The sequence below is a fragment of the Streptopelia decaocto genome (genome assembly GCF_964273445.1).
Source record: "Streptopelia decaocto genome assembly, chromosome: 17".
Taxonomy (NCBI): Eukaryota; Metazoa; Chordata; class Aves; order Columbiformes; family Columbidae; genus Streptopelia; species Streptopelia decaocto.
The window spans coordinates 6,473,254-6,501,251 of record NC_138672.1 but is presented as its reverse complement, the minus strand read 5'-3'; the positions used below and the strand labels follow the sequence as shown (position 1 = coordinate 6,501,251).

The window sequence follows — 27,998 nt, the reverse complement described above, 5'->3', positions numbered from 1 at the left end:
GCATTACGCTTTCTCAAGGAGATTACATGCTTGCTTTCCTCATCCCCAAGTGTATGCCAGAGAATTTGTGATGCTCTGATTTCAGCACCCAGCACAGAGACGAGATTCACTCCTCTCCCAAGCAAACAATGTCCATAAAAACATCCCCCATATCTCATGTGCTTGCTGACTGTATTTCCAGGGCAATTGTTAACAGTAACCAGCTCTGAGTGCTTGAATGAGCCAAACCAGTATTTATGGTTTTACTGTTCTCTTTCTTTTTAATTTCTTGTTGCTTTTCAGGGGAAGTACTAACACTAAATCTGTAGTATTTTGTTGTATTTATATAACTCGGGAATCAAGATTCTTTTAGGAGCCAGTTCTCTTATTATTTGGCCTCATAAATGATTTCTGGAAGCAAGAAGAATAGCTCATATAAAACCATAACTGCAAACGCTGATCTGGAGTCCAGATTACCAGATCCTCTGTATACAGAGTGCTTCAGTCATTTCTAAAGTGTATAGAAGTGAGCTTTTTGTCTAAGGCTTCTTTCCTCAGACAGTTTCCTGTACAATCAGTTCAACATCCTGGGCTGTATCTCTGAGATACCCGGAAGCCTCAGGATTCAGAGATATTTAAAATCCAACTGGAGTTTTTGGATGAAGACCACAGCCAACAGCTTCACATCCCCGCTATCACGTAACCCCAGCAGCAACGGCAGCGTTCATCCGCGCTGGGACCGGCCTTTCCTGGGGCCCAGCCTGGAGAATTATCTCCTCTGAGAACAAAAGGCCATTACAAACACCACCACCTTCTGCTCTCAGGGTTAGGCACACTGACCCCCGTTAGCATAAACGAAGAGCAATCTGTCTGCGTGAATTTATGCCCCTTACGCATAATGCACCACATATCTGTCTATATATTACATTTCTATTTGCATGCATGCACGCATACGTGTCTGTTTTAAATCCAAAACTGAGCAGAGGGTTAAGCGGCTGCAGTTTTTCCACCAGTGCAGCTCCACATTGCGTGGAAGAGCCCACGCCGTTCCACAGCCCAGCTGTCACCACCACGGCTGCGTCCTGCCCCGTACGCGCTTCACCCTCCTGGGACAGGGGGCAAACAAACAGGCGACAGATGTGAGCGCATTGTTGAACGGTGCTGGAAGGTGTCCGGGATGAGCTGGCTGGGAAAGGCTGCCCCGAGCAGAAGGGGATGCTGAACTGCCGCCTGTTCTGATGCACAGAAACGCATCTTCCATGGTGGCAACTGGACCATGAGTCTCGCCCGGCCTGGCCATTTCTGCCTCGCCACTAAAAATCCAGCTGCGGGGTCACAGGTTGGCTTCACCGCTGGGAAGCGCCTGCCGTGGGTCCTTGCCTTTGTGCAGCTGAAGCATTCTCAACATGTGACAGAGGGCTCTGTGTATGGCAACATGTGAATTTTATGCAGGAATAGGTATTTTAAAGTAACAAGAGCCCAGCGTGCAGCTTTGGAGGAACAGGCCTCCCTCTGCTGCCCTGCGGACAGCGTGGGGAGGGCGAGTTCCGGGAGCGTGTGCTGGGCCGCCGGGCGCCGGCGCTGCGGAGGCTCCGCTGGGGCTCTCCCTAGGCCAGGCCAGGCCGAACCGCAGCAAGGCCGGCACGGCCGGGCCCGGGGAGGCCGCAGTCGCCGGGCGCAGGACCGCCGCCGCCACCTCCCGCCGTTGCCAGGCAACGCGGCGCGGCCGGAAGGGCGGGGCGGCACTTCCGGCGCGGCCCGTGCGCGCCTTCCCCTCCCGCCCGCCACCGCCAAGATGGCGGCGCCCGTGTCGCTGCAGGTGGAGTTCGGGTGAGCGCGGGCGGCGGCGGGGCCTGGGGGCCGCAACGGGGGCCGGGGACCCGGGCGGAGGGCAGGGCCGGGCTGGGTGAGGCGGCCGCGGGCCTGACGCGGAGCGGCTGTTGCGCGCGGCCTGCGGGGCCGCCAAGAGCCGAGCTGGGCCCGGGTGTCCCCAGTCACGGGGCTTGGGGGCCGCGGGCCGGGCTGGAGGCTGCAGTCGCCCCCGGGGAGCCCGCCCGGGGTGCCGGGCACCGCCAGGGCGGTTTCCCGCAGCGCTGCGGTGCGGCCCGGGCCCCTTCGGTGCTGCCCCGGGAGCGGCGCTGGGGCCGCCGCCTGCCCGGCCCTTCCCATCGGTGTGAGCGGCGGGCCGGGTCCTTCCCTGCTCCCCTCTTAGCCTTTTTTTTTTTTTTTTAATTATTAAAATTATTCATAAAACTCTCCCACTCGTTTTTCGGCTTCTTTTTCCATACAGATATAAATGCGTGTGGTTTGATGTGCGTGATCACACGCTCTCACTTTGCTTTGTGTTCCGGTTATTGCAGGTCAGTGTGGAAGAGCCAGGTTCTCGCTTTGTAGCACTTTGGTTTCCAGGTCTCCGTGGCTGCGGTGTCTAAATTGCCAACGAGCTGGTGCTGGGAGGTTAAAGTGTTTGCAGTAGAAGCCTGTGCATATTTGTGGAAATACTTGTGTTATTTCGTTAATGCCTCCTTTTAACAGAAGCTAAAAGGCTACTGTTTGTTTGCTTTTTCCCACCCTTTCACAAACACAGAAATGCCATAACCCTTTAAATACCCTTCTCCGTAAGAATCCTTTCCTCAGTCTTTCCCACTTCCAGCTGCAGTAACTCTCCTAATTTTCCCAGAAGAGTGAGATGCATTTTTGCTTCCCTTGGAAATGCATAAATGAGCTCTCTATGTACAAATCACAGCTGAGTTCCCCACAGCTAGCGCATTACAGAAGGACCTTATCTTGCAATCTACATTTCCCACTGTAACAAAGCGTGACCTTGTTTTCATTGCATAAAAAAATGTTTTTCATATAATTGCTGTGACTTGTTCTCTTGCGTGAATCTCAGCTCATGTTAATAATCGCCGCTTCAATTTTCAGATAACTATTTTTTGTGAGCTGGTGGAAGAACACCAACAGAGTGCTCTTTAGGAGAGTTGCTGCATATAAGTAATGCTGCCGAGGGCATAACAAGGGTTCTGTTGTGCTCTTCCATCGCAGAGCCAAGAAAACCTAGTGTGGCATTTTTAGATATTGAATTTAAAGGAACTTAGTAACGTCTGGATGTATCTTTGTTGATATTTGGGTGAGGCTTGTTTATTTTAAATAATTCTCTTTATTGTGTTGCTTTCCAGGGAATGTGAGGCACCAAAAAATGTCCAGAAATGAACTTCATAAGAATTTTTTTCTAAAGTAATCTACATTTAAGTTGGCAGAGCATTTTGCCACAATTAAATGCCCTGTGAAAACAGATTGGTCATTTTTCTACCTCAGTTGCATATCAAGCAAGTTGAGGTTTTTAAGCATTTCCTAATTGTTAAAACTTTGGCCACCCTCTTCAGTGTAGAGTCAGGAGCTCACGCTTTCTGCTTCTGTGTCCCGTATCTTGAAGTAGCACCTGTTTTTCTTATCCATGTCCCTACTCACGTGCTAAAGTTTTATAATCTTCTAAGACTGAGTTTGGCCATCAGGAAAACTGATTTATGTTTGTAAAGCTCAAGATTCTCACAGTTGTTCCTTTTCCAGAAAAGGGCGTAGGTGAGGAGCTTGCTGAGACTTGTAAGTTACAATTACAAAAATGAATATGTATTTTTTTAAGAGCCTAAGGAGATTAGGTGCCTGGACCCAGTTTAAATCCCACTTTTTTCAGCCGTGAGGACGAGCGTCTGCATGTTTTGCTCACACTTGATCTCTTGCGCTTGGAGAGGCCATCACTTGGTTATCTGAGGCTTGTGCCCCAGTACATTCTGAATATCAGAAGAGGGATGTTCATCAGGTTGTTCAGTGGAGGATGATAGAGTATTTATTTATTTACTTGTCACCATTGTCACTTGCTTTGGTTGCTTCTTGCAGTCAGGTCCCTCCCAAGAGGGAAACTGTGGTAATCAGGCCAAGAGAGGGTTGCCAGGCCCTGGAGTCTGCTGGCTCGGCGACTGACTTGCCATGTAACCTCACACGAGTCATTTCCTCTCTCTGTTCACATGTGGCAACGAGAGGAACATTTACTCCAGAAGGATGCTACGATTTGTCACGTTTTGCGAAACACCTCGAGGCTTCTGGCTAACAGGTGTTAGGGGCGAGCGAGGCTGGATGTAACGTGGCAGCTGTGATATCGGTTGGATTGGAGCTGAAGGGAGAGGGAAGGCGTGAGGCTGGAGGCTCCACAGTGGTTTGTAGGCGCGTTGGGACGGAGCCATTGTCCATTCTGTCGTGACGCCGCCTGGCACTGTGGGGTTCTGGCCCGCGACGGAGCCTCCTGTGTGCACTGGCGATGGGAGGTGGCAACTTCCCCATGAACTTGTGGTTTGCAGTAGGAAAAACAAAGAGAATCCTGTGCTAAATATAGTCTGTGTCATTTGTTTTCTCTGTTGTGGCATCTATGTAAATCGCCTCTTTTGTCCTGTCTTCCTTTTGACAATAAAGCAAAACCTCAGTGCTTCATTGTTTTCATTTCAGAGGTGGTGCAGAACTCTTGTTCGATGGTGTCAAAAAGCATCAGGTGACTTTGCCCTGTCAGCCGGAGCCTTGTGAGTATCAGAACCTGTTGGATAACTTGAAAGAACGAAACAAAGCTGGTTTGTACAGCAGTTTCATTAGTTGGCAACAAGGATCAATGTATTTTAAAAGCATTTTCAGGCACACTTTGGATCAGATAGCTTGGCAAATGATGGTTAGTCTTCAAAGTAAATACCAAGCAGAAAGTCTGAACATCTTTTCTGTCCTCTGAGCACTTGTGAATCCCTCCTCCTGGGCTGTTCTGAGGTTTCCAAAAGGTGTATGTATGTGTATGTGTGCATGTATGTGTAGTGTATAGATATGCAGGGGTGTATATAGCAATGCAACAGAAATGTATTTTATCTATTCATTTGACTTTCAAGTATATGTAATCATTTTATATCAACTATGCAGTTGAAATGGCAAAGTTAATGCTTGAGCGGGATGCTGGACATTCTCCCTGTAGCCTTTCCCGCAATACAAAATAGGATTCTATAAAGCTAAAGGCTTGAGTGTCCCAGTGACAAACAGTCATAGTCTCTGGTTTGACATTTGAAATATCACTACTGAGCAGTGCTGTACTAACTCTTGTGTTTCTCCGTATCCGTGTGCGTACTTCAGTTCCAGTGTAATTTTGCCACAGGTATCTTTTGAATTCTTTCAGCTAGTTAGCAGTGCCGTATGCTGTTTGAGAGTGGGATTATAAACCGAAATAATACAAAGCATCAGGGAATGTTAACAGCTAACATCTCATTAGTGACTGATGCCATAATCTATGTGCTGTGAACATTCAGGCCTGAAATCTTTTTGCCCTACCTGGAAGTAATTAGACATTGGTAGAAGCTCTTTTGATGCTTGGACGTAAGTACATGTAATTCAAACATAGTAGGAGCACTGGAATAGTTGTCTTGCTTACAAGAGAGATCAGCATTAAATTCCAGCACTGTTAAAGCACTTAAAATCCTTAAATGGAAAGTAGTAAAGAAGCGCGAAACCACTAATTTATTTGGTGTGTAAACTTGGGGGCTAAAGTATCATTTTCTTCAGTGTTCTGTATATTTAAAATACCCACCTCATTGGTGGTGCTCAAACCATGATCAGATGCTGAAAAAAGGGATTATTACATGAGGTGTTTATTTCTGCCAGGGGAAGCGGGGGATTAATATCAAAGAATGATTCTTCTAGCCCGATGGTTGTCAGCGGTGCAGCTGTATGTGGCCTGATCCATTCCCACTTGCTTACCTTACCCACATCACTTAATACTCTGGAGAAAGATCTCTAGTATGAACACTGCTTGAAGACCTACACTTCTAACCCCATTTTAACTGATTTCATTAGCTGTCAAGCTTATTTTTGGCCATTTTGGCCTCTCTTACCTACTCTTCCTTTCTTTCTAGGTTATTTTTGTCTTTGTCCTCCTTTTTGTGGAGCAGCTGCTTCTCTCCAGGACATTTGGTTCAGCTATGTTTTAATTGTTTAGGCATTTATATATATATATCCTAGAGGTGAGGGGCAGTGGAAAATTATATTAAGAAGTACCTACAAATATTTACGTGAATAAAACAAGCTGTGCTCCATCGTTGACAAGGGCAGTGTTCTCTGAATGACAATGTTTGAACAAATTATTATGTGGTCATTTCCTTTTTCCTGATAACAGGCACTAGGTAGAAAGTAGGTGGGTTCCAGATCCATTTAACTTTTTCAAGAATGGGCTTCTCGAGGGATTAGGAAAGGCAGGCGGAGGGAAACTGCAAATGGGACAAGAGCAAGCCACGAGGGATACAGCTGTGTGGCAGGACCTATTTTTATTATTCAAGGGGATTTTTGTATCCTAACATCAATAAAAGAGCAGTTCTTTATTCCCAAGGAGGAGCTGTCTTAGCCTGTATGTTGAAGTCGCTGCCAAGTGAAAGAGGTGCGATGTATCTGTATGGGCAGACGGGTTTACATCAGCCTCACTTCATGCAGAACTGTGTAATCTTTTAGATCTGTTGCGGAAAGAAGACCTCAGGTTAAACAAGAATCTCATCCCAAATTACTGGCTATTTTGATGATCTCATTGATAATGCTGTTAGAGGGTCTAAAGGCATTAATGTCCTGTTGACTTATCTGCATAAAAACAGTTTGTGTGGGAGAAAGCAGCTGCGGGAATAACGATATTTGTCACACGGATAGAGGATTAAGTTGGCAGGGAAATCAACTTTATTTTCAAGCATCTAAGAGGCTATTAGAGACAATGGAGCATAAAAGAGAGAAACCCTAAATTAAAAACTGAAAATGTATTTGGCAGCCTCCTCCTGAAACAAGCCACAGTAATTTAACCGAGTGCTTCAGTAATCAAATAGATCATTGTATGACTGCTCGGCAAGCGACGCTGGAGCTGCTTCCTCCATCTCGCTGGGCCTCACAGTGGTGGGTTTGTCTATGGCCAAGCGAATTGCGTGGACGCTGTTGGAAGGGTGGGAAGTCACGGGCATTGTTTAACCCTTGTAGTTGTCTCAGGTTTAGCTCAGTAACGTCACGCTGATGAAGAGCGATTTCAAATCTCCTCTGCTGTGCTCTCCACTGGATGTTGTACCCAGGGATTTGGGCTGTTTGTAAAGGCCTGCGAATTCCAGCTTCTCCTGTGGTTTCAGTGCTGGGACTTGTGTTTTTGGAGGAGCAGTGACCAGTTTCAGCAGGGATTGCTCAGACCTTCTGGGGTAATCAATTCACTGTGTCTTTTGACACTTACAAGTCTGGAAGGATAGATTTTTGATCAGTGTGTTTTGGTAATTGTTTGTGGTTTCCCTTTACCCAACCCCAGGGAAAAAGCCTGTTGCTAATCAGATTTTTTTTTAATTAAAATAATCTGCCAAGTGCTTCTTCTGTTAAATCCCCATAGAGAAGACCATGGTCTGCTCTTCGAGAGCCTGACTTTCCAGGGCCCTTGTTCGGCACTGCATGGAGGACTGATGGGGAGTTGGGAGCATTTGATCCCTGGGGATCTCAAGAGATCAGACCTGTGTTACAGGCAGAGTGGCTTAAAAAATACAGCAAGGCGTGTGTTCAGAGTTGACTGGGGTGCTGTGCCAGAGCAATGTGTAAAAACGAGTGGCAGCTGGCACCAGTTGTCTGTAAATGCCCAGTGCTGTTGCTGGATAGTGTGTTGTAGTTATTAATATTCTGGAGTGGTTTTATTACTCTGTTTATTATTCCTAACATTTTTAAACTTGCTTCAAAGAAGGAATAAAATTATATTTGGTAATGCAGGAACTTATTAGAAGAATGATTAAAAAACCTCATAGCTCTGTTGAATTTTGCGCAGTCAAATCCTTTTAACCACTGTGTACAGTACTGGCGGGTCTCAAAGGACCTCAGGATTATTCCCCTGCTTGTGCATCTCTCTTAGGCGGGTAATTACGTGTTTGCTGGCAAGGAAAGGGAACTCGGTGGGCTACCCAGGGTGGGACCTCAGGCTGGACCAGCTCAGCCCTGCATCCCGGCTGCTCTGCCCAGCGATCGCTGCGAGCAGCCGTGTTTGCAGGGCTGGGAGCCCAGCGTGATGCTGTGATGCCGCAACTGAGCGGTCCCTGCCACAATTTGCAGGGCTCAGCGCAGCAGCTGCGTGCACAGCTTCGCGTTGCCATCCCAGCGAGGCCATGCATCACTTCTGCGCAAGGAACGGGTCCTTTGGAGGGAGCGGGCAAACAAATGTGTGTCCTTACAGGAGCGGTCCCAGCGCTTTTCCGGGAGGCTGCGAAGCCGTGTTGCCAGATCAACTCATCCCAACTCATTGTGAAAGGAGCTTCCCAGGCACCAAGGACTCTCTTGTGTGTGACCAAATCCCTGGGCTAACAAAGCCCGGCTCTTCCACCCTCCTTCCCAGCCACTGTATCGCAGCGCGGACACCTAGCAGGATAACCTCTCCGTGCCAGCCCCCCCGCCCTGCTCTCTCTTTTCTCCCGGTGGGATTTCCAGTGCTGACAGCCCTGTTCAGAGGGTGGCAGCGGAGCAGGGCTGGGGAGGAGGATCCGGGCCCTTTAAACCGCTTAGCATGCGGTTCACACGGCTCCGGGCCAGCTGTTCCTTTCTCCTCCTGCCCTCACTCGCAGGAGTTGTTTGCTGAGCTCAGAGCTCCTGTGCAAAATTGCTTTTCAAAAGAGCCACTTTCTGCTTAATTAAACAATGAGCCGCCGTCCCTCTGCACATCTGTAAAGCTCCCTCTGCAGCCCCTTTATCCCACAAACTGCTCCATTCTTACCTCCATTCACTTGTAAATCTTACCCCCCCTCTCCTCCACCCTGATCATCTCACTGGCCCTTTCTTTTCCCCTTTCAAGTAAGACTGAGGGGCTTGGAGTATCTGTGGGGGTGGCTGGGTTGGGTGGGCAGGAATCGGTTTAATGGTGCTTGCTGGATATGAAAGTCTAATAACAGCGAAGATCTGAGCCCGAAAGTGAGAGGCGAGGGCCGGACTCTGCACCATTTCTGTGTTTAGAGGAATAAAAACATGGCAGTTCCTGAGCTGAGACACTGAGTCACCCAGCAGCCGCAGGGGCCACCAGCCAGGCTGTGAGGGTGGGCAAGGAGGTGACTTCAAGGCGCTTTCTGATCCAGCTGGCAGTGCCAGGGAGAGCCCAGCCCAGGGGATTCCCTTGGCGGCTGCCTGCAGGCAATGCCAGGCTGCGGGGAATCCCTCTGTGATGGCAGGAGCAGCCACCTTCCTCTCCATCAGCTCCCTGTAGCCTCTTGTGACAGTGAGAAGGGTTTGTGACAGTGAGAAGGGCTTCCTTTCTAACCCTCAGTGCGTGCGCGCACACACAAAACCCAGAAGCTGGGAAAATAGGAGAGAGGGGAAATTTCAGTTTGATGGGTTTGGGCTGAGCTTTAGGCCCGCAGTTAGTAATGCATTTTCTGAATTGTCTTCCTGAACAGCTTAAAAAAAAAATTAAACCAGCAACATTCAAGGTTAAGCAGGATAAATGAATGGAAAAGTGATGAGGTGGGATATCTCCTTTATCACTGGGAAGGACAGATTATAGCCAGGGTGACGCAATATTGTCTAGCGTAGATTGATGGGGAGGGATGAAGAAATGGGAGTTTGGTGCATTAACAGAAGATTCCTGACTGCAAAAACTGTTAGACCATGGCACAGTCTCCTTGGGGTTTGCTAGCAGGTCTACATTGCTCAGGCATCTTAAAAACAGAGCAGACAAGGCTCAGGATGGTCCCTCACTGGGGGATAAAATCACATAACCTGTTAACGAGATGTTATTTTTCATGTCTGTGATTCCCAGTCTGGCACTTCACTGCTGGTGTGATGGTCTTTGAGGCTCTCTTGGTTCCTTCCTTTGACAATTTTGAACGAGAGGCGAGACCCTGGGCCAGCACTAGTGATCTGTGATCCTAATTAAAAGAGACAGTTTGGTGCACTGGCATTTATTTGGGAGCCTGAAGTGACAATAGTGTTGGGTGTAACGGGATTAGATGCTCTGACTTTGGAAGTGAGTAGGGATTAGGTTTACCCTGAGGATCAGCTTGGAGCTGCTGTTTTTGTCATGAGAGCTGATGAATCTGGAGCCTTGCTACTGGTTAACGAGTGGGACTGGAGATCCCTTGAACTTATGTTCTCCTGCCAGCGTGTGAAAGATCCCGGGCAGCTCCTCTCCAGTTCACCAGTGTTGTGATTAAAATCACAGGGCTGAGAATTGCTGGGTGATGGCTGGGAAATGAGTCTTTGCTGCTAACAGGAGAGCTCTGAAAGACGCCTGTGATCCCTTCCATGTGTGGCAACACAAGAACATGGAGAAGAGCTTTGCTCTTCTAGCTCAGAAGTGAGAATAAGATGTCATAACACAATTAAAAATTACAGAAGCCAAGACCTTGACGTTCATTTGCAGCAGATGAGCAGATGAGAGCAACGACTGGGATTCTCTTATGTCTGGCTGTAGTTACCCCCTGATTTTTTCCCTAGTGCTTAAATCACTGCCCACTCCAGTGCATGGCGGGATTGGTTTGTGCACCTGTCAGAGAAAATGGATTTTGCTCTTGCTGCAGAGTTTTGCCTCGCTGCTCGCTCTGCGTAGCACCGAACCTGTTTGCCTGTGACTCCATTTATATCAGCTATTCCAGGTCTTCTTCTGCAGTTTATGGCACACCATCGGCTGCTTCAGCGAATGATTTGCATATCAGATGGGAGGCTGGAGGAGTCTGCGGGATCCCTTAGGTCAGGTTTTGTAACAAGCTCTTTTAGAGAGCAGGTTCCTGGAGGGCCATCAGTTCCAAAAACAGAGAGGAAAGCAGATTCCTGGAGGGGCGGCAGGTATCAGGAGCCGGCCTGTTTTAAAAACAAGCTGCTTAAGTGTGGAAAAGGGGGATACAAATTGTCTTTCCATACATTTCCATGCAGGCAGGGGGAATAATGGCAGCAGGGCGGCAGGGAAGGGGCTTTGTCATGGTTACAGGCCAGTGGCTGAGAATGTGGGTGGAGCGATGGTCGTCCAGAGTTAGTGACCTCAGCAAATTGGAGCTCAGCCATGGTCAGTATGATAAATGATCTTATTCTGGGTCAAAGAAATGGTGCCCCACAGGGAGGGATCCGCAAGGCGGCCCGGGAAAGCGCTGTGCTCTTGCAGCACTGACCCCTTAGTGACCAGAGCTGCATATATCTTATTTATTACAGACCAGAAGGGAATTTTCCATGGTTCAGCCTTTATCAGGTTCCCCTATTTCCCTGAAATAAGCTCCCAGTTCTGCAGCCAAGGCGAGAATATGGGTGTAATTCCCCGCTCTGGGTGCCCTTCGAGGCACCGTCTGCTTTGTGCGTGTTTGTATGTGGATTGAAGGGCAGGGGACACGGAGGTGTCTGGTCATTGTGTGTGTGAATCTGCCAGCACCTGTGCGGTTCCCTGGGAGCCGAGAGTTGTGTGTCTGTGTCAACTGGTATTATAACTGTGTAAAATCCTTCTGTGTTTCTGCACATTTATTACATCAGTTTGCTTCAAGATCCTTCTAGCACAACACCCAGCTTGGTGGTTTTTATTTGAGGCACCCGGTTTCTCTCTGCACACAGCGAGTGTCCTCTTTGCTGAGTTATCACTGATGAATCTGTCAGGCTCAGGAGGTTTTATTGAGCTGGGAAAGATCTATGGATTCCAGCCCTGGTTTTGAGGGTGCTAATGAACCCAGGCTCTTGTTCCAAGCAGTGCTAAAATGTAGTCTTAGATGCATTTGTCTTGCAGAGGAAGCTCGGCGGATTCTCCATCAAGGAGCGGTTGGGGTAACGCAGAAGATGGGGCTTTGGAGGAGACACCGGAGGCCCGAGCAGCCTGTGCGGTTCCGCCTGCCACAACCAGGGCTGCTTGTGATGCAGCTGGGCTGCAAACGAGCCGGCGCTGCTGGGTTTTTGTGTGCACACTCACTGCAATTTCTGCATCCTGTCCGCTTGCGTGACAAGCCAATGACTTTGTGTCACGGCGAGCACACACTTCACTTTCCTGAGCTGTGTGTTTCGCTGGGCGATTTGTTTTATGCATGTATTGTGGATTTGAGCTCCCATCTGTGCACTTGAACTAAGCAGTTTTCTCAAACATTTGTCGTTTTTCCTTTTTTTTTTTTAATTAACTTGAGATTATTTTTCCTGAGAATTTGGAGAGGTTTGATGTACTGTTAGCACAGGCAACAGAAGCTGTCTCTGTGTACAAATGAGACAGGGATTTCCTACCATGTGTTTCAGTCCCTCCTTTGCAGTTTGAGAATATTTCGGCTTCTTTGGCTGGTTCTCGCCGGCTTCTCCGCCGATGCTGCCAATGGTGAGCACGGTTAACGATAACGAGAGCAGATTTTTTGGTGTGGATATTTGTGAGTCATGAATGAAAGGAAGTAAGCTAGCAAAAGGACTTCAGTGAGACTGTGCAGCAAGGATAAAAACATATAATTACTGGAATGAGCTGGACTTGAGTTGGTGACATGGGAGCAAAATTCTGTGTTGTCTCAGCTCTCACCTGAACTTCACCCCTGGGCCAAACACACGGTGGCTTTTGCAGCCAAATGGCAGCTCGTGTGGCACAACCGCGCTCCTGCAAACAGCAATCGCCTCTGTTCTGTGATGGGGACCAGCCTGAGAACCAACACGAGTCCAAAATCGCTGCATCGTAGTGACGGTTTAACTAGTCAGTGGATGTGGTGCTTGACCAGGCGGAGATTTTTTCCCCTCTTTATATGTTATTTGTAGAGGAACCTGCTGTTTGCATTGCAAATCCTCAGCCTGGGGAGCTGGAAACCTGTTAGACCTATGGCACAGCATCAGAAATAAAATGTCTTAGGAATGCTACATCTCAACAGCAAGAGATAAGCAGTTGTGCTATAATTTACCTCTTATTATTTCCATCATGATAACACCCAGAGTCCTGTGCTGTTGATCAAAACTGCAGTTTGAGGCACTGAGCTGCAAGATGGCTTCTGCCCACACCGCTCGCAATGGCACTAATCTTGTTCCTTTTCAATATCTTGCTTGTGGGAGATGGTTTTGGTGTGGCTCTGGTCATTTTTCATCCTTTATAATTGATTTGTTCTAGTAATATTGGTGCACAGAATCGAGAGACGTGAAGGTGGGGGAAAAAATTCAATGCTGAGAAAGCAGCTGAAAATATAATGTCTTAAGGTTGGCTGCGGAGAAGGGGTCTTAATTCTCATTGCGGTTTGGAGCGGGGAAGCTCCAGGCATGCACAAGGGTATCAGGTTTTTTCGTGCTGTCTAAATTCTTCAGTATGTGTGTACGTGACTTCTGGGGAGGAGTAAATGAGTGTAGGCTCAGGTGGGGCTGAAAATAACATTTATTATGGAAGGAGTAGGGCTGAGGGAGCCTTCCAGCTCAGCCTCAAATAAATCAGTCCCCTCGCCCCTTCGTCCAGGCTGCTTCTAGGTAGCTGTCTTTTATCCAGCTGGTGTTTCTGTTTAAATGATCTCTCCGGAAAGGTCCCAGAGGAGAGGGCTGCTTATTCCACGCAAGGAGAATGGTCTGTGGCACAGCTCATTGTTGTGTGCCCTGCCGCGAGTGCATAAATATGAAACAGCTCGCGGGCGTTGCTGTGGCGGGGCTGGTGTCCCCTTTGTGCCCCCCCCTCCTTCTCCTGGAGGCTCCTCTCCATCTTTCCTCCTCGCCGGCTTTCGGTTCTTGGTGATGGAGAGCGGGAGCCGCTCGGGTGTGAGATCCTGGGGGCTTTACGTTGCAGCAGCATTTTTCAGGGGAAGGCGAGTATAGTTAATTCTTGTTCTGGCAGCTGCCCAACCAACATGGTATAGTGTATGTGTGTATATATATATATAAAAACATATATATATACACCTTCTGAGCGGTGCTTGCCATCCCCAGTGCACATTGCTAGAAAATCAGCAGAAAATGCTCTATTTTTGCTCTTAACTATGTATAGTTACAAGGGAGCGGTGGCTCAGCCCCAGGCAGGTGATCCAGCTCACTGGGCAGTTTTAAGGCACAAAGCGGCTCTTTTTGCCCTGATCAAAGTGATCTGGTGCTCAAAGACAGCGATACCTGTCATACCCCGGGCACCCCCGCGGTGGTACCGCTGTGTGTCACCCAGAGCCATCAGTGCCCTGGGAAACCAGGGGGGGAGCAGAGGGAACCTCAGAGCATCCCCCTCCCCCTGTCCCTGGAAGAGGTCCCCATCTGCTGCAGATGGACGTGTCCCCATCGCCTCGTTGATGTGCACCTGCCTGTGCCAGGGCTGTTCATCCTCGGTGTGACAGAAGCGATGCGGGTAACGTTATTCAGAAGCACCACAGCTCTGCTCTGGGGAGCATCCGCCATCCCATAAAATCCTGGGGTAAGGCAAGGACTGAGTCAAGCCACTACACGCGCATTTATTTTTGATGGTTGTGAAGCAAATGCGTGGGGAGTTGTACACAGAGCTTGATTTTAGCTCAGAAAGGCACGTGTGGAAAGGTTCCCTGTGACTGTGGCGAGGTTACCGCACGTGAGACAGACACGGAAACCCATCCCGCTCATGCCATGAGTGGGGCTCCGGCTCTCACTGCTGGGTTTGTGCCTTCGAAAAGCTTCTTCACGCCTCAAAACCAAACAAAACTCGTTTGGGGCTTTCAAAGGACTGTTTAAAGGAGCCCCAGGAGAATAACTGATTGTGGATTCAGAGTGATGAGGTGGTTTGTGGAACGGTGAAATATAGAGGCAAAGGCAGGAGAACTCCACATTGCAATTTGTCAGCTTCTCTAAACCCTGTAACGGATTCTTTCCCCCCTCTGTTACTTCTTACCTCTCCAATAGGAAATTAACTGATGCTATCAGTAAAGAAATTGTTTTTGCCGCACAAAGTAAAATTGATACTATAAAAACCCGCCAGCAGTGTCTCCTCCTCCTTTTACATGAAGACAAATCCTTCCTGTCACCTACTGAAATGGAAAGATAAAGGCTGAGCTTTAATAAAGAAGCTGTAAGCACAAAGTGCAGAGGGAGGGAGCAGCACGGGGAACGCGCGCGGCAGCAGGTGCGATGCCGAGCGCTATTGCAGGTGTCCAAAATACAGCTACGGTGGCCGGTGCCTGCCTGTGTGTTTAATGTGCGGTTGTGTACACATTTGTACCCCAGAACTCGTGTCTGCCAGAGTTCGTGCTGGTTTTGGTACCGATAGCATCTACCTTTACTCCTTTCAGGTTCTTAGGCTTGCTTGTTTGGACTTTTAAAATCTGATTTGACACTCACAGTGTTAAACATCAATTTGTTAAACGATAACGGAATGTACAGGACGTGGGATGTGAACATGGATGGTCTCCTGCTGGCATGAGCTGCGGTTGTTCTTTGTGGGATGGGTTTTCTGTGGGAAACTCTTCTGCCAGAGGGTGGGTTTGGGGCAGAGCTGCCTGCTGAGTGCTGCCCAGGGACAGTCCTGCTCCTTTGGTGCAGGTTTGCGGCTCTCCCCATCCATCCCGCATGTTCCTTGGCTCTTTTTTGGGTAAACAATCACTTTGTCATGGTGTCAGCCAGTTTGTAAACTGCTGTCCTTTCTCCTTTCAGGGGATATCAGAAACCTGCTAAAATGGATCAAACAGAATCTATTGAAAGAGCGACCAGAATTATTTATGCAAGGGGAATCTGTGTAAGTACAGCTGTTGTGAATCCTCCTTGTGTTTCTCTGCTGGGATATGTTTTTCCTGTTGCAAGAAGCAAGTTATTGACCATAAAAATATGGGATTTGCTGAAGTGGTGATGGGGGGTGTCCTGCACTACACCTCACCCTGTCCCACAGAGAGCACGTCTGTCTTTTGCAGCCCTCACCCCGAATCTTTAAAAACTTAAACCTTGCCTGTGAGGCAGGGCCACGTGTACTTTCTGTCCATTGTCACCTGGAGCAGCGCAGCTCATGTATCCTCAGTTCCAGGAGTTTTAGCCCATTCCCTGCTGACATCACTGGAACTGAAGCAGTCACTTGGAGAAACGCCAACAAATATTTCTTCTGGGAAATGTATTTTTATTGTCAAAACGGGGCCAACCTCATGGAGCGGGTGGGGAAATAAAAAAGGCCAAGAGAAATGGAGCAGAGTGAGCTGTGCAAGCCATCCCTGGCTGCGGGGCGGCGCTGGGGGTGTTTAACATTCGTCACGGATCTTTGTGAGCTGAAGCGTGTGCCAGGTCCCCTGGTAACAGGAGAGACGATTGCAGGACACTGAAGATCAAAGAGGGGGAATCCCTGTGCCTGTAATCAGGGGCTCAGAGTGGATCCCGGGCGTTTACTGCCCTGGGTAGGGGCACCGGAATAGCTTTCCCTACCTTCTCATTGAGCTCTCAGCGCTTGACTCTAGCGCGTGGGTTTTAATTACCTGTCTTTTCTACATCGTACGGAAATGTAGTCATCTCATGTCGTCATCTCGGAGCATCCTCAGGAATGGTGCATTTTGATTCAAATGAGCTTTGGGATTGCTCCTGCCTCCCCTTTTTTTGATCTAGAAAGGGCACAGACTGTACCTGTTTCCACCTCCATGCCAGGATGCCTTTTTCTCTTTGGCATTACAGGCAGGCAGCTTGTGATCTGTGCTGTAACATCCCTTGTTCTTAACTATTTGTGAAGCTTTTTAGCAGCCCCATATCCTAATTATTTCTCTCTGTTCTGCAGGAGGCCGGGAATTTTGGTGCTTATCAACGACGCAGACTGGGAACTAATGGTCTGTACTCCTTCAGTTTCACTTTCTTTGTTGAAAATATCGCTCTGTCTGTTCTGTGGTTGCTCTCAGAGAAGCTCTTTCTGATTCTTGCCCCAGAGCAAAGCATCTTGTGTTGGAGGGGGAAGGGGCAGGCTGGGATCTCTCTCCCTGCCTTGTGCTGTGGCTGTTCAGTAGCCTGGAGCCTTTCTCTAACCTGCTGAGTCTCAGCAGCCAGCCAGCTCTGAAGAGAGATCCCCTGGATTCCCTCGCCTCCGGCAACGGGCTTCGCGCCTCCGGCTGCTCACAGGTCTCCCCCACGCATGGGGTGACGACTTAGTGGGGCAGCTTCTCTGCCCCAGGGAGCCCCCTGTGCGGGGGTACAGGGGAACACAGCCCCGGGGAGAATTCTGCCCAAACAGGCAACTGGTAAATATCTTCCCTTTTCAGCCCACAGTTGCTCTCAGACAACAAACAGTCCCAAACTATTTTCCTGCCTCAGGCAACCACCTGCTCTGGCAAAACCCTGGTCCAGAAAGCGGTAGGGGAAATGAGCATCAGCTCCGTGTCTGATCTCTCACCTTCGCTTCCATCAGGATGAAAACATTAGTCTGTCCCCTTCTGCTCTCCCTAACACTCACCATCTTTTTATGAGCAGTTTTCTCTTTGCAGTTAGTATTTGGAAATGACATTTAAACCATTTTTCTTTTTTTTTTTTCTTGGCCTACAGGGTGAGCTGGATTATAAACTCCAGGACCAGGATAATGTGCTTTTTATCTCAACGTTACACGGCGGGTGAACTCCTGGAAAAACAAGAGGATGTAAATCCAAACCCCTGGACAAAAAACTCAAACAAAAACCTAAACCCACCCAAACCTCTCCTGAACTGCCTGTGCCTGATCTCTGCATCTTCCCACTGCGTTCACTTGTTACTAGCCATCCAAATAAAGCCCTGCCAGCACACGGCCTGCTGTCCACCACAACAGCATCCTTCTTTTGGCCCTCATTTCACCTCTCCTGCCTGCGCTTCGAGGTACCCTAATGAACAGAGAGCACCTGCAGCGTGTGGGGCTTTGTTTTTCCGTGACGGGAGGAACAGGGCTGCTGAACCTCGAGGAAGATGGTGTGTCTTTGTAGGGAGTAAGGTGCTCTGGGGGAGCTGGGGCAAGGCTGGGGTGCCCCTGCCTTGGTGCTAGAACTGGGATCCTTTTAACACAGTTCTTAGTGTTGGTACAGTCTGCACCAGCCACAGGAACAATCAGGGAAGGGCGAGACATGAAGTGCAAGGAAACAAAAGGCGACTTTACTAGTTTTTCTCTGAGGTGGCAGACATTACAGTTTCAGAGCCCTCTGTAGCAGTTTTCCACTTGTCATTGTATTTATTTATGGGAAATAGGAGAGAAATAGGCTTTTTTTGGTTTTGTTTTTCTGAGGCCTTATGCCTCTTTCATACCTCAGCTGAGGCAGCGTGAAGGACTAGCCCACGAACCATCTCAATTTATAACCATTTAGTTCAAGGGGAAACAAAACCGTGCCCGGCCTGAGACGGCACAGAGTGATAAGGGCAGCAAATTAACTTTCTGTCACCGTGACGGACAGAATTGATCAGCCTGCGTTGCCTTCTGTGCAGGTGGGAGCTGCGTTGCTGCAGCCTGGCCAGGGAAGGGCTGGGGCAGGAGATGCGCGGTTAAGCAGAGAGCAGGGAGAAAAAGTCAGTGGCTTTTAACTTTTCCATCAGTGGAGGGGGAGGCTTCTTACTGCGCACCCTGAGGAAGTCCTGTGAGCGCAGCGGAAGTGGGTGTGCGCGTCTCTGCTAGGGCATGGGCGCTATTCGCTTTCCAGAAGTTTCCTCGGACAGCCGGGAGGTGACAGAGCAGAGGGAAGGGGTCAGAGAGGACAGCGTTGGTGCCAACAGGTCTGAAACTCCACGAGCTTCTAGGAGCATCCGACCAGGATTGTCCGTCCTGCGCTCCCCCCACCTTGCTCACCTGCGTTTCGGCACGGCTCCGGCGGCACGTGGTGGTCCCAGTGGCAGCACCGCAGCCCGAGCAGCGGCTCCCCCGGGGCAGAGGGCTTGCTGGCGCCATAAATTCTGTTGGTGCGTCTCGGAGCTGATCTGCTCTCACATTCTCGCCCTGTCCGCAGCCTGCGGGAGCTGCCGAGGAGGAGCTGGGGAGCGGTGAGCAGCGCACCAGCCCCTGCTTGGGTGGCCTGGCCTGACACCCCCAGAGCTCCGTCCAAGGAGCCTTTCCCGTCCTGCGCCTGGCAGGGGAGTTACTCTGTCTGATGTGGAGCCAACGAGTAATTCCCCTGTCTGACTTCTCCGGTGACTCCTCTCTCACGTTTACCCCACCACAACCTGCGTAACTAAAAGCACCCACAGACTACAATGCCGCTGCATCAGAGGAACCCTGACTTCAGAGCACACTGCTGGTAATGAACCGATATTCAGCCTTTTCCAAATCCAGCCGCTGCGACTCGAGTCCAGCTTGTGCCGTTTGTAAATGACACGGATGGGCCAACAGCTCTTCTCTGTCTGGAGTTCACGGCCATAAGCTTTGCTGGGCTGGGGGAGCGGAGGGGGGATTCCAGGTGGTGATAGGAGCTGGCTAAAAAACAATAAACCTGCGTGGTATGCAGCTTGGAATGGACTTAAACCCAAGTGGGAAAAGGCAGGTTCATCTTCAGCGCTGCTGCCTGCCCGGTCTCTGCTGCATTTTTGCCTTAGGCTGGGCTTGTCTGTTCTTATCCCCCCCAGCTGTTTGCTCACGGTAGGATGAGTTCCTTCCCTGGGAGGTGTTACTCCCCTCGATAGCCCAGGTAGACCCAGATGGCTCCGCTCCTGCTGTAGTAAAAGCTGCCAATCATTGCTAAAAAAATCTAGAAATGGGAAGATGAGGGAAGCCAGGGGAGGGGATAAGAGGGGTTCAGCAAAATCCTGTAACAACAACAACAAAACCAACACCAACAACAAAAAGTTTCTGAAATAAAAGCCTTTTAAAACATTCTCTGCCTCAAGCTCTCGGTGAAATTTTGCTCAGATCTTATAATGCTTCCCTCCTTCTCACGGGTTTCCTTGGCAGCCCTGGCCGAGCCTCGTCTTGTAGAGGCATAAAGCCTCTCTGTTCCGAGCCTTCCTGCCGGCCCTGGCTCCGCGGGGCTGCTCCAGCCCTCGGCTCCGCTCCCACCGAGTCCCCTGCGAGTCCCGGAGCGGCGGTGAGACCGACCCCGCAGCCCTCGGCCGGGGGAGCCCGCGGTCGGGCCGCTCTCCGCTGAGCCTGCCCGGTGCCCGAGCGGCGGGGACGGTTCCCAGCTCGGCGGAGACCCGGAGCAGCCTCCGTGTGCCCGGGGCGAACCGGGAGCCGCGGCAGGTGGAGGATGAGGGTGTCCCGGCCGGCGGGGACCTCGGCCCCCGGTGCACAGGGGTCCCCGTCGTGCTCCAGGCCCGGGCGCACGCCGAAATAAATTCAACGAAATTAAAAAGCAATTTAAAAACAAATAAATACATACCAGCAGGATAAACCGGGATGGAGCCGAAAGGCCGGGGCGCCCGCCTGCCGCGCTCGGCTCCGGCCCCGGCGAAGCGCCGGAGACTCCGGCTCGGCCCCTCCATCCCTGCCCGGCCCGGTGAGGACCCGGCCGATATTTGACGCATTATTTGACCCCCCCGGCAGCGCTGAGCGGAGCGGAGCACCCGCCGCTGTTTATTTAGTTTCCTTGAAATCCCCGCTGAGGTTCCCCGGGCCGTTACCTCACCGTGCCCGGAGAAGGTCCGTCCTTCTTCCTCCGCCCCAAAGCACCTTCCTGGAGCCCAGCCGGAGGAGCTGAAATCTCTGCTACAGATGTCCAGACACAATTCTTGGTTCGTACGGCTCCATCGCACAAGAATTGCGTTTGGACAATCAGGAGCGGAGATTCCCGTCCCGGGCTCGCGGGATCTTCCAGGGGGAATCGGGCTGGAGCCTGGAAAACAAGGATACACGGGGGGCACCGAGCCGGCTCCCCGCCGCCCGCTCCCCGGCCCTGCGGAGCCGCTTCTCCGGCCGCAATAAGTTTCTAGAGCAGCCGCGGCGCTTCGCATCCCCGTTTCGATTTAATCGCACCGCGAGGGGTTTGATTTTATCAACTCGTTTCCTACACCTCCGAAAAAAAATAAATAAAATGTAGCCCTTATTAAAAAAAAATAAAATAAAAGAGAGTGGGGAAAAAAAAATCAGACGAAATAGAAAGGAAACAAAAAAAAAAAAAAAAAAAAAAAGAGAGAAAAAGAAAAAAAGCCAGAAAACGAAAACCGGCGTTCCAGCCGCGGCGGAGCAGCCCCGGCGGAGCGGGGGTTCGGTGCGGCGGGGCCGCGGGGCTCGGTGCCCCCGGCAGCCCCGGGGGCTCGGCGGGGGTGATGCCGTGGGGATGCGGGCGCAGACCCCCGGCCCCGCGCTGCGGCCGCCGCTCCTGCCTCGGAGAATTAACCAATTCCAAGCGAATCGCCCTCAAAATTCGGGCACTTTGAAAAATCGCCGAAATTTATAAACGCCCAACGGAGCGGGGAAAAATATTGATGATAATAAAAAATAAAAGAAAAAGAGGAAAAATCCAGGCTTCTCCCCCAGTCCCTTCTCACCGACCGGCTCCCACGAAGTTGGGAACAAATCCCCCCTCTCCAGCCAGGGAAAATCCCGACCCGCTGCCGGCGCTTCCCCCCGCCGGTGCCGGTGGCCGATCGGGTCCCCCCGGGGGAGGGTTCAGGGCGGGCGAGCGGCGGACCCCCGGCTGCCCGAGCCGCCCTCCGCCCCGGCGGCCCGCGGGGCTCCGAGTTTCCACGGGGCGCGGAAAGTGCGTCCCGCGGGGGCGGAGCGGGCGGCCCCCGCGGCTCGGCGGGGCACAACGGCGGGGTTACCGCTGCACCTGCCGCCGGGCCGGAGCCCAGCCGAGCCAAGCCGGCTCTGCCCCTCTTCGTCCACGCCGTATCCACCCGGGAGGGTCCCAAATCCGCCCGGGAGGGATGCGCACACCGGGGCTCTGCGGGCTGCGCCGGGGCCGGGCCGGGCTTTTAGTTGAACGGCACAACAATAAATGTGTTGCAGAGCCGGCGAGAAAAGAATGGGGATGACCTTCAATTGGTACTGGATTTGAATAACACCACGGGGTGATAAATGCCCATTGTGTTTTAGGAGTAATGAATCTCCACTGTCTCTATAGCACAGAAACAGCAGCTGCAACCTGGAGCCAGCCATCTCTTAAAGACACAGCTCCCAAACCCCAGCCCCCGGCCCGGTACGGCCCGGCCCGGAGCCCCCGCACCCGCCTGGTCCCGGTGCTCGGGGGCCCGGGGTGAGCCCTGGCTCGGGTCTCGGTGCCCGGTCCCGGGGACGGCCGGGCTTGGCCCCACTCGGGGTTGTGGGGATCCCCCACAAGCCGCTGGGCAGGCCTAGGGCTGGGGTCCCCTCCCACCCCCCGGTCCCCCTTTGGGGATCCCCCCCATGTCCTGCTGCCGCGGGGGTGGCACTGCAGGGGTCCCCCGTGGGGTACGGGGTCACCTGCACCCCACCCCGGCCCCCCACGGCAGGGAAAGTGCTGGGGATAAATAATGCTCATTGTTTTCCCCTAATGAATATTACCGACTTGCCAGGCCGGCAGCTGCCGGCTCCGGCCGGGGGAGCGGGGGCATCGCCTGCCTCTGCCCGCCCGGGGACCCCCCAGCCCCGGCTGCCGGGGTCCCCGCAGTCGTGGGGAAGAGCGTGGGGCTGGCCCTGCCTTCAGCCCATTGCTGCCTGCCGCCCCAGTGACACCCACTGGGGTCCCTGAGCAGAACCAGGGGGAGACTGGTGGGGTGTGCAGGGGCTGGGGACTGTCCCCAGGGGGGTCCCTGCACCTCCTCACCTCCCCCCGTATCCTCACATGGGGTCCAGCCATGTGGGGAGAGGGATCGGGTCATGCTGGGCAAGAAACTCCTGCGGTCCCAATGATGCTCAGAGCAGCCCAGCCCTGTGGAGCTGCTCAGTGACCCCGGTCCCTGTCCCCAGCCCGCAGCAATGTCCCCTACCCGCGGCAGGGCCAGGCCTGGGGCAGGGACAGCCCAAGGCCGGGGTTAGGCCAGAGCTCTGAGCAGGGACCAATGGGGCAGGGATCTGCGACCAAGGGCTGCTCATCCACGGGGGCTCATTCTTGGTCTCAGGAGGTTTTGCACACCCGCAAAGGCACAAACGTGTCCCAGGGCTTGGGGACAGCCATGTCCCCGCAGCCCACGCCGCACGGCCGGGCCAGGGGGATGCCCAGCTCATGCCATGGCCACACGCCTCCCCACACCTCCCTGCCAGCTCTGAGAGCAATAAACCCATTGCTAGGAGTGTGGAAATCAAAAGAAAGGCATCATTAAATAAAAGAGCATCAGCAGGAGCCGAAGGCCCCCGCGCTGAAGCCATCGCCAGGGACCCGGCGGCTCCTGGGGGAGCGGGAGCCATCGCGGGGAAACCCCCGTGGCTGCAGCGCTCCCGGGTGCTCCCGCATTGTTTTAGCCCTGGACCTGCCAGCCTTTTAACTTGCTTTAATTCCTGATGCTCCCACACACACACTTTCGTGGTTCCTTTTTTTTCAAAGTCTCTTTCCCAAATCTTGGCCAAGTTAATGAAGTTATGTGATCCTATAAATGTTAATTGTCTAAACTTCTTCTCTTCTCTCCCCCACCTTTTTTTTTTTTTTAAATCTCTCTTCTCCTTGCTGCTTCTGCTCCACTTGTAATAAAGAAAATATCTTGGCTGGTCTTAGCCAGTTGCTTGGCAACCTCAATAGAAAAAAAGAGAACAGAATGTAACCAATCCCGAGACAACCGAAAGATTTTGGTGACATGTGACCTCTCCAAAAAGGGCAGCCTTAAACTGTCCCTTCTGTCCTTTGCTCCTGACCATTAGGGTCTCTTGCCCTCCCCCCCCCGGCTCCTTACACCAATAAATATGGATTAGTGAAATACTTTTTCCCACACTGATGAAAAGCCGGGATTGATCTTTCCACCTCCTTTATGTACCAACCTGACAAGTTTCTAAACAAAATTAAGAGGGAAGAGGCGAAAGGAGCCATCCCGGGTTGGGCAGCTGGGGACGGATCCTGCCCCACCGTGGGGATGGGGGGGTCCCCAACAGGGTGCTGGCGCCGGCCGTGCTGGGCTGTGGTCTGCTGGGCTGGACCTTCCCTCTGTGTGCTGGGGAGCACAGCACCAGCACGTTAGGAGCTAAAATGATTATTTTCTGACCCAAAAGGGGGAAAAAATAAAGCCCCCAGCCCTGCGCTCCCTCGGTGGGCGCCCGTGTGTCCTGGGGGGACCCGTCCTGATCCTCAGTGGGCACCCGTGTGTCCTGGGGGGACCCGTCCTGATCCTCACTGGGCGCCCGTGTGTCCTGGGGGGACCCGTCCTGATCCTCACTGGGCACCCGTGTGTCCTGGGGGGACCCGTCCTGCTCCTCGGTGGATGCCCGTGTGTCCTGGGGGGACCCGTCCTGCTCCTCGGTGGATGCCCGTGTGTCCTGGGGGGACCCGTCCTGCTCCTCGGTGGATGCCCGTGTGTCCTGGGGGGACCCGTCCTGCTCCTGGCCGCAGAGCCCCAGCGCTCGTGGGCGGCCGGGGAAGTCGTCTGCAAATTCCATTTCATCCTGGAGAAAAAAAAACAGAACGCAACAAACCACAACATGATGTCACCGGCTTTCTGGTGCATCCCGCCGGCGCCCCTCCACCTGCCGCCGGCCTCCGCTTGGCCGGCCTGGGCACGGCCACCAGCCCCGCCATGGCCACCAGCCCCGGCACGGCCACCAGCCCCGGCTCGGCGGTGGGTGCTCAGCCTCCCGCCCCTCGCCGCCCCCCCGGCGCTCGGCTTTCCCCGGCTCCGGCGCGGTGAATGCCTCTTTCACCAGCAGTTCCCCTCTTCCCAAAAAAGCATCACCTTGCCAGCTCCCTTCCTCCCGCCAGCTGCCAGGAAAATAAAAATTAGGGCAAGGAGAGGGAGCAAAAGGAAAACCAATGAACTTATTTCCAGCTTTTCCTTTGGATCGGCCGTCCAGCACCGGGAGAAAAATATTTCTCCTGTAAAAATATCCCCTCTCCATGCAAGCTCCGAGCCCTTCGGCACCGGGACGCTGGCCAGAGACGCGGGCTCAGCTCGGCGGCGGAGACACCGTAAGTTGAGCGTCTGCTTAAGCAGTTTTCTGGCTTTTTTGGGGGGATTTTAGGCACAGATGGGGGCTGAGCTCCCCCGGGGATGAAGGAGGAGGGTTGGGACAGGGGGCAGATGGGAAGGGGGCATTTGGGGGTGCAGGCTGTAAGGTGCCAGCAGGGTGGGCACCGGCGGTGCCTGTGCCGGCGGTGGCGGGTGGTGCTGGGCGCGGGCGGCCCCGGGGTGCACAAAGCCCCTTTGAGCAGCACAGAGGAGCTGCTCATCCCTCGCTCAGCCCCAGGACCGGCCCTGGGAGAGGAGAGTGGGACCCCAGCCCTGAACACCCAGGGGTGGCTGCTGTGGGGGGAGCTCAGGGCTTCGGGGCTGCGTGTGTCCCCAGGATGGGGTCCCTGGTTCCAGTCTGAGCCCTCACTCATAGGGTCCCCACAGCCCCCCCGGGACAGGTTGGTCCCCAGGCAGCCCCGTGGGTAGGGCGTGATGCAGGGAACTGGGGGTGCACCAACTGTCCCATGTGGGGATGGGGACCTGCTCCCTCCTGCTGTGGGTGACAGTGACACCTATGAAGCCACCAGACCCTGGTCTCCAGGGTGGTTGCAGGGAGAGGCTGGGATGGAGAGTCTGGTGGGACCTAGTGAGACCCAGTGGGACCTGGTGGCACCTGATGGGACCCAATGGGACCTGGTGGGACCCAGTGAGACCCAATAGGAGCTGGTAGCACCCAATGGGATCTGGTGGGCCCTGGCTGCCCTGTGCCGAGGCCGAGTGGCCAGGCACAATACCACAGCCCCGCTCCTGAGCCGCCGCCGAAGCCCCTTTCCCAGCGCCGAGCGCCTTTGTTTCGCCTTTGTGATGGAAAGAGCCCCCCTTCCTAAATCACGGTCCTGACACCCCCATTGTCTCCTTCTCGGGGAGGTTTGAAACTTTCTTCCCCCCCTAGTCCTGAGGTCAGGAATGTGGCCGGTTTCTTTTGGGATGGAGGAGCAGGGCTGGGTGGGGGGCTGCGGGGTCACGGCGGCTCGGCAGGTCAACCCGAAAACAAAACCTTTTGAAATACCTACTCTCCATCACTGCCAACATTGTTCCCTGCCAGCGGGGGCCTGGCACGGCCCCTCGACGTCTCCAGCCCGGCCACTGCCCACCCCAGCGGTCAGCATCTGGGGGGGGACAGAAGGGTATTGTGCTGAAGGGGACAGCTTTGTTTTCGGTCACAGCTGCCCCGGGTTGGGACAGAGACCGACCGCCAGCCCTGCTGGGGGGAGAGGAGGGAGGGGACAGAGGGGACAGGAGCGCATGGGTCAGCACGTTGTAGGGGGGACCCGTGCTGTCAGGGTACCCTCCACTGCCATCCCTCCAGAAGGGCACAGCAGGGGAATGGAGAGCAGGTCCCCATTGTCCCTGGGGTGGAGCCCCCACAGAGTGCACAGCCCTCCGTGCCCAGCAGGGATGGGGCAGCCTGGGTCCGGCATCCTGCCTCAGTTTCCCATTGTTGTGGGTGGCATCCCTCTGCCTGCTCTCGGGGTTGAGGGGTGTCCAGGATCCTCTCTGACGCCTGGAGCCATGGGACACTGGCTCAGGACACTGCTAGCTCTGATGTCAACAGATATGGTCCAGTCTGGGGGGAAAAGGGACCATTTTGTGCTTGAGCTGGCTTTGCCACCTGGGAAGGTCACCACTGTTTGTCACCCTGTGGGAGTGACACAACCCAGCGGGCGCTGGGGCTGTGGCACGTCTCTGCCCCATTTATGGTGGCAGGGATGTCCCTGTCTCCACCAGCCGGGAGGCGGATGCTGCTCCCACCAGCCTCCAGCTTCTCTGGCAGAGCATCTCTTGGGTGGCCCAAAATCCAACCCCGGGTGGCCAAAATCCTCCCCGGGATGGCCAAAATCCCCCTGGATTTTTCCGGATGGGAAGATCCGTTGTTTTTGCCCACCACAGGAGCAGCCTCCCGAGGAGGAAAGTGGAGCAGCGCACATGGATGTGATGGTTTTAGCAGAGACCTGGAAGGAAAACCCGGCTGGGAGGGGAGCACCGGCCGCCCGAGCTGCAGCTGGAATGGCTCAGGATGAGGGGCCGGCAGGCAGGCAGTGTGACGGGCCCACGGGTGCTCCCTTGGGTCTGGGGTCCCCACTGACCAGGCAGCCACAGGGAGGCTGTGTGGGCTACGTGCCTCAGTTTCCCCACCTGTGAAATGGGCTGAGGTTGTGAGGCTGGACAGGTTGGGGTCCGTGGTCTGGAGGGGACAGTGTCACTCGTGCAGTGTCATGGTGTGGGAGTGGGGACGTCCCTGGCACCCATGGGCACCACTGACCTGGGCAGCTGGCTCGGCCCCGGGATGTTTTTCTCCTTGTGAAATAAGTTTAAAAACAAGTTGTTGGTGGTTGAGGGACTTGTACCAACCCCCCAGCCATGCACATATACACAATTTCTGCATATATATATACACATATAGCCTTATATATATATATTGCAACCAAATCTGAGCATTTTAAAGTGAAAAATGTGATGTTTGAGTAACCTGGAGCTTTTCAAAGGCTTTGCTGAAAATCCTAGAAAATGTAAAGGAAGGGGTGGAGAGAGGCAGGAGGTGGCCAAAACCCTCACCCCTGGGTCCAAAAGCAATTTCTTCCTGCAAAAACAACCAAACCAACATACTGATGGAAACGTTGCGCAGTGCTGCTGCCTGCCTGGCACTGCGGGGATGGGAAGGTGCTTTGCCAGGCAGGATGCTTTCGGGCCTGATGTTGGCTCTGTGTTACAGGTACCACCACGGGTATGTGGAGCTGTGGGGTGACCTGAGCCCCGTGGGGATGCCCTGAGCCCCTGGGGACCTGCCGCCCCCCACCAGTCCTGTTCCTGGGGCACAGGGGCTGTCACCTCAGGGATGGATATGCTGAGCTGCAGCATGGAGCCGGGTGGGTCGTCACCCCGAGGACCACACAGTGCATGCCCAGGCAGGTAACCTCCATTTCCATCTTCTCCCCAAGCTTGCTTGTGTTTTTTTTTCTATTATTGCATGATGAAAGCTGCTTGTAAGGTGTCACCTGGCCCACAGCGGGCTCTGAGGGTCCATTGTGAGCCCTGTGGCAGCTGGGCTGTGCGGAGGAGGCAAAGCTGCCTTCAAAGGCAGGGGTGATTCTGACCCAGCTGAGCTTGCAAGGCCGGGCACAGGATGC

General features: G+C 53.0%; 1 protein-coding gene across 1 annotated transcript; it reads left to right on the top strand.

The window, feature by feature from the left end:
- The first annotated feature begins 1,726 nt into the window (after positions 1-1,726).
- URM1 (ubiquitin related modifier 1) lies at positions 1,727-17,650 on the top strand. The gene is made up of 5 exons (XM_082067772.1): positions 1,727-1,809; positions 4,480-4,550; positions 15,547-15,628; positions 16,643-16,691; positions 17,398-17,650. Exons 1-5 carry the CDS (start codon positions 1,775-1,777, stop codon positions 17,464-17,466), a joined length of 306 nt encoding a protein of 101 aa, XP_081923898.1. The 5' UTR covers positions 1,727-1,774; the 3' UTR covers positions 17,467-17,650.
- Positions 17,651-27,998: the final 10,348 nt, after the last annotated feature.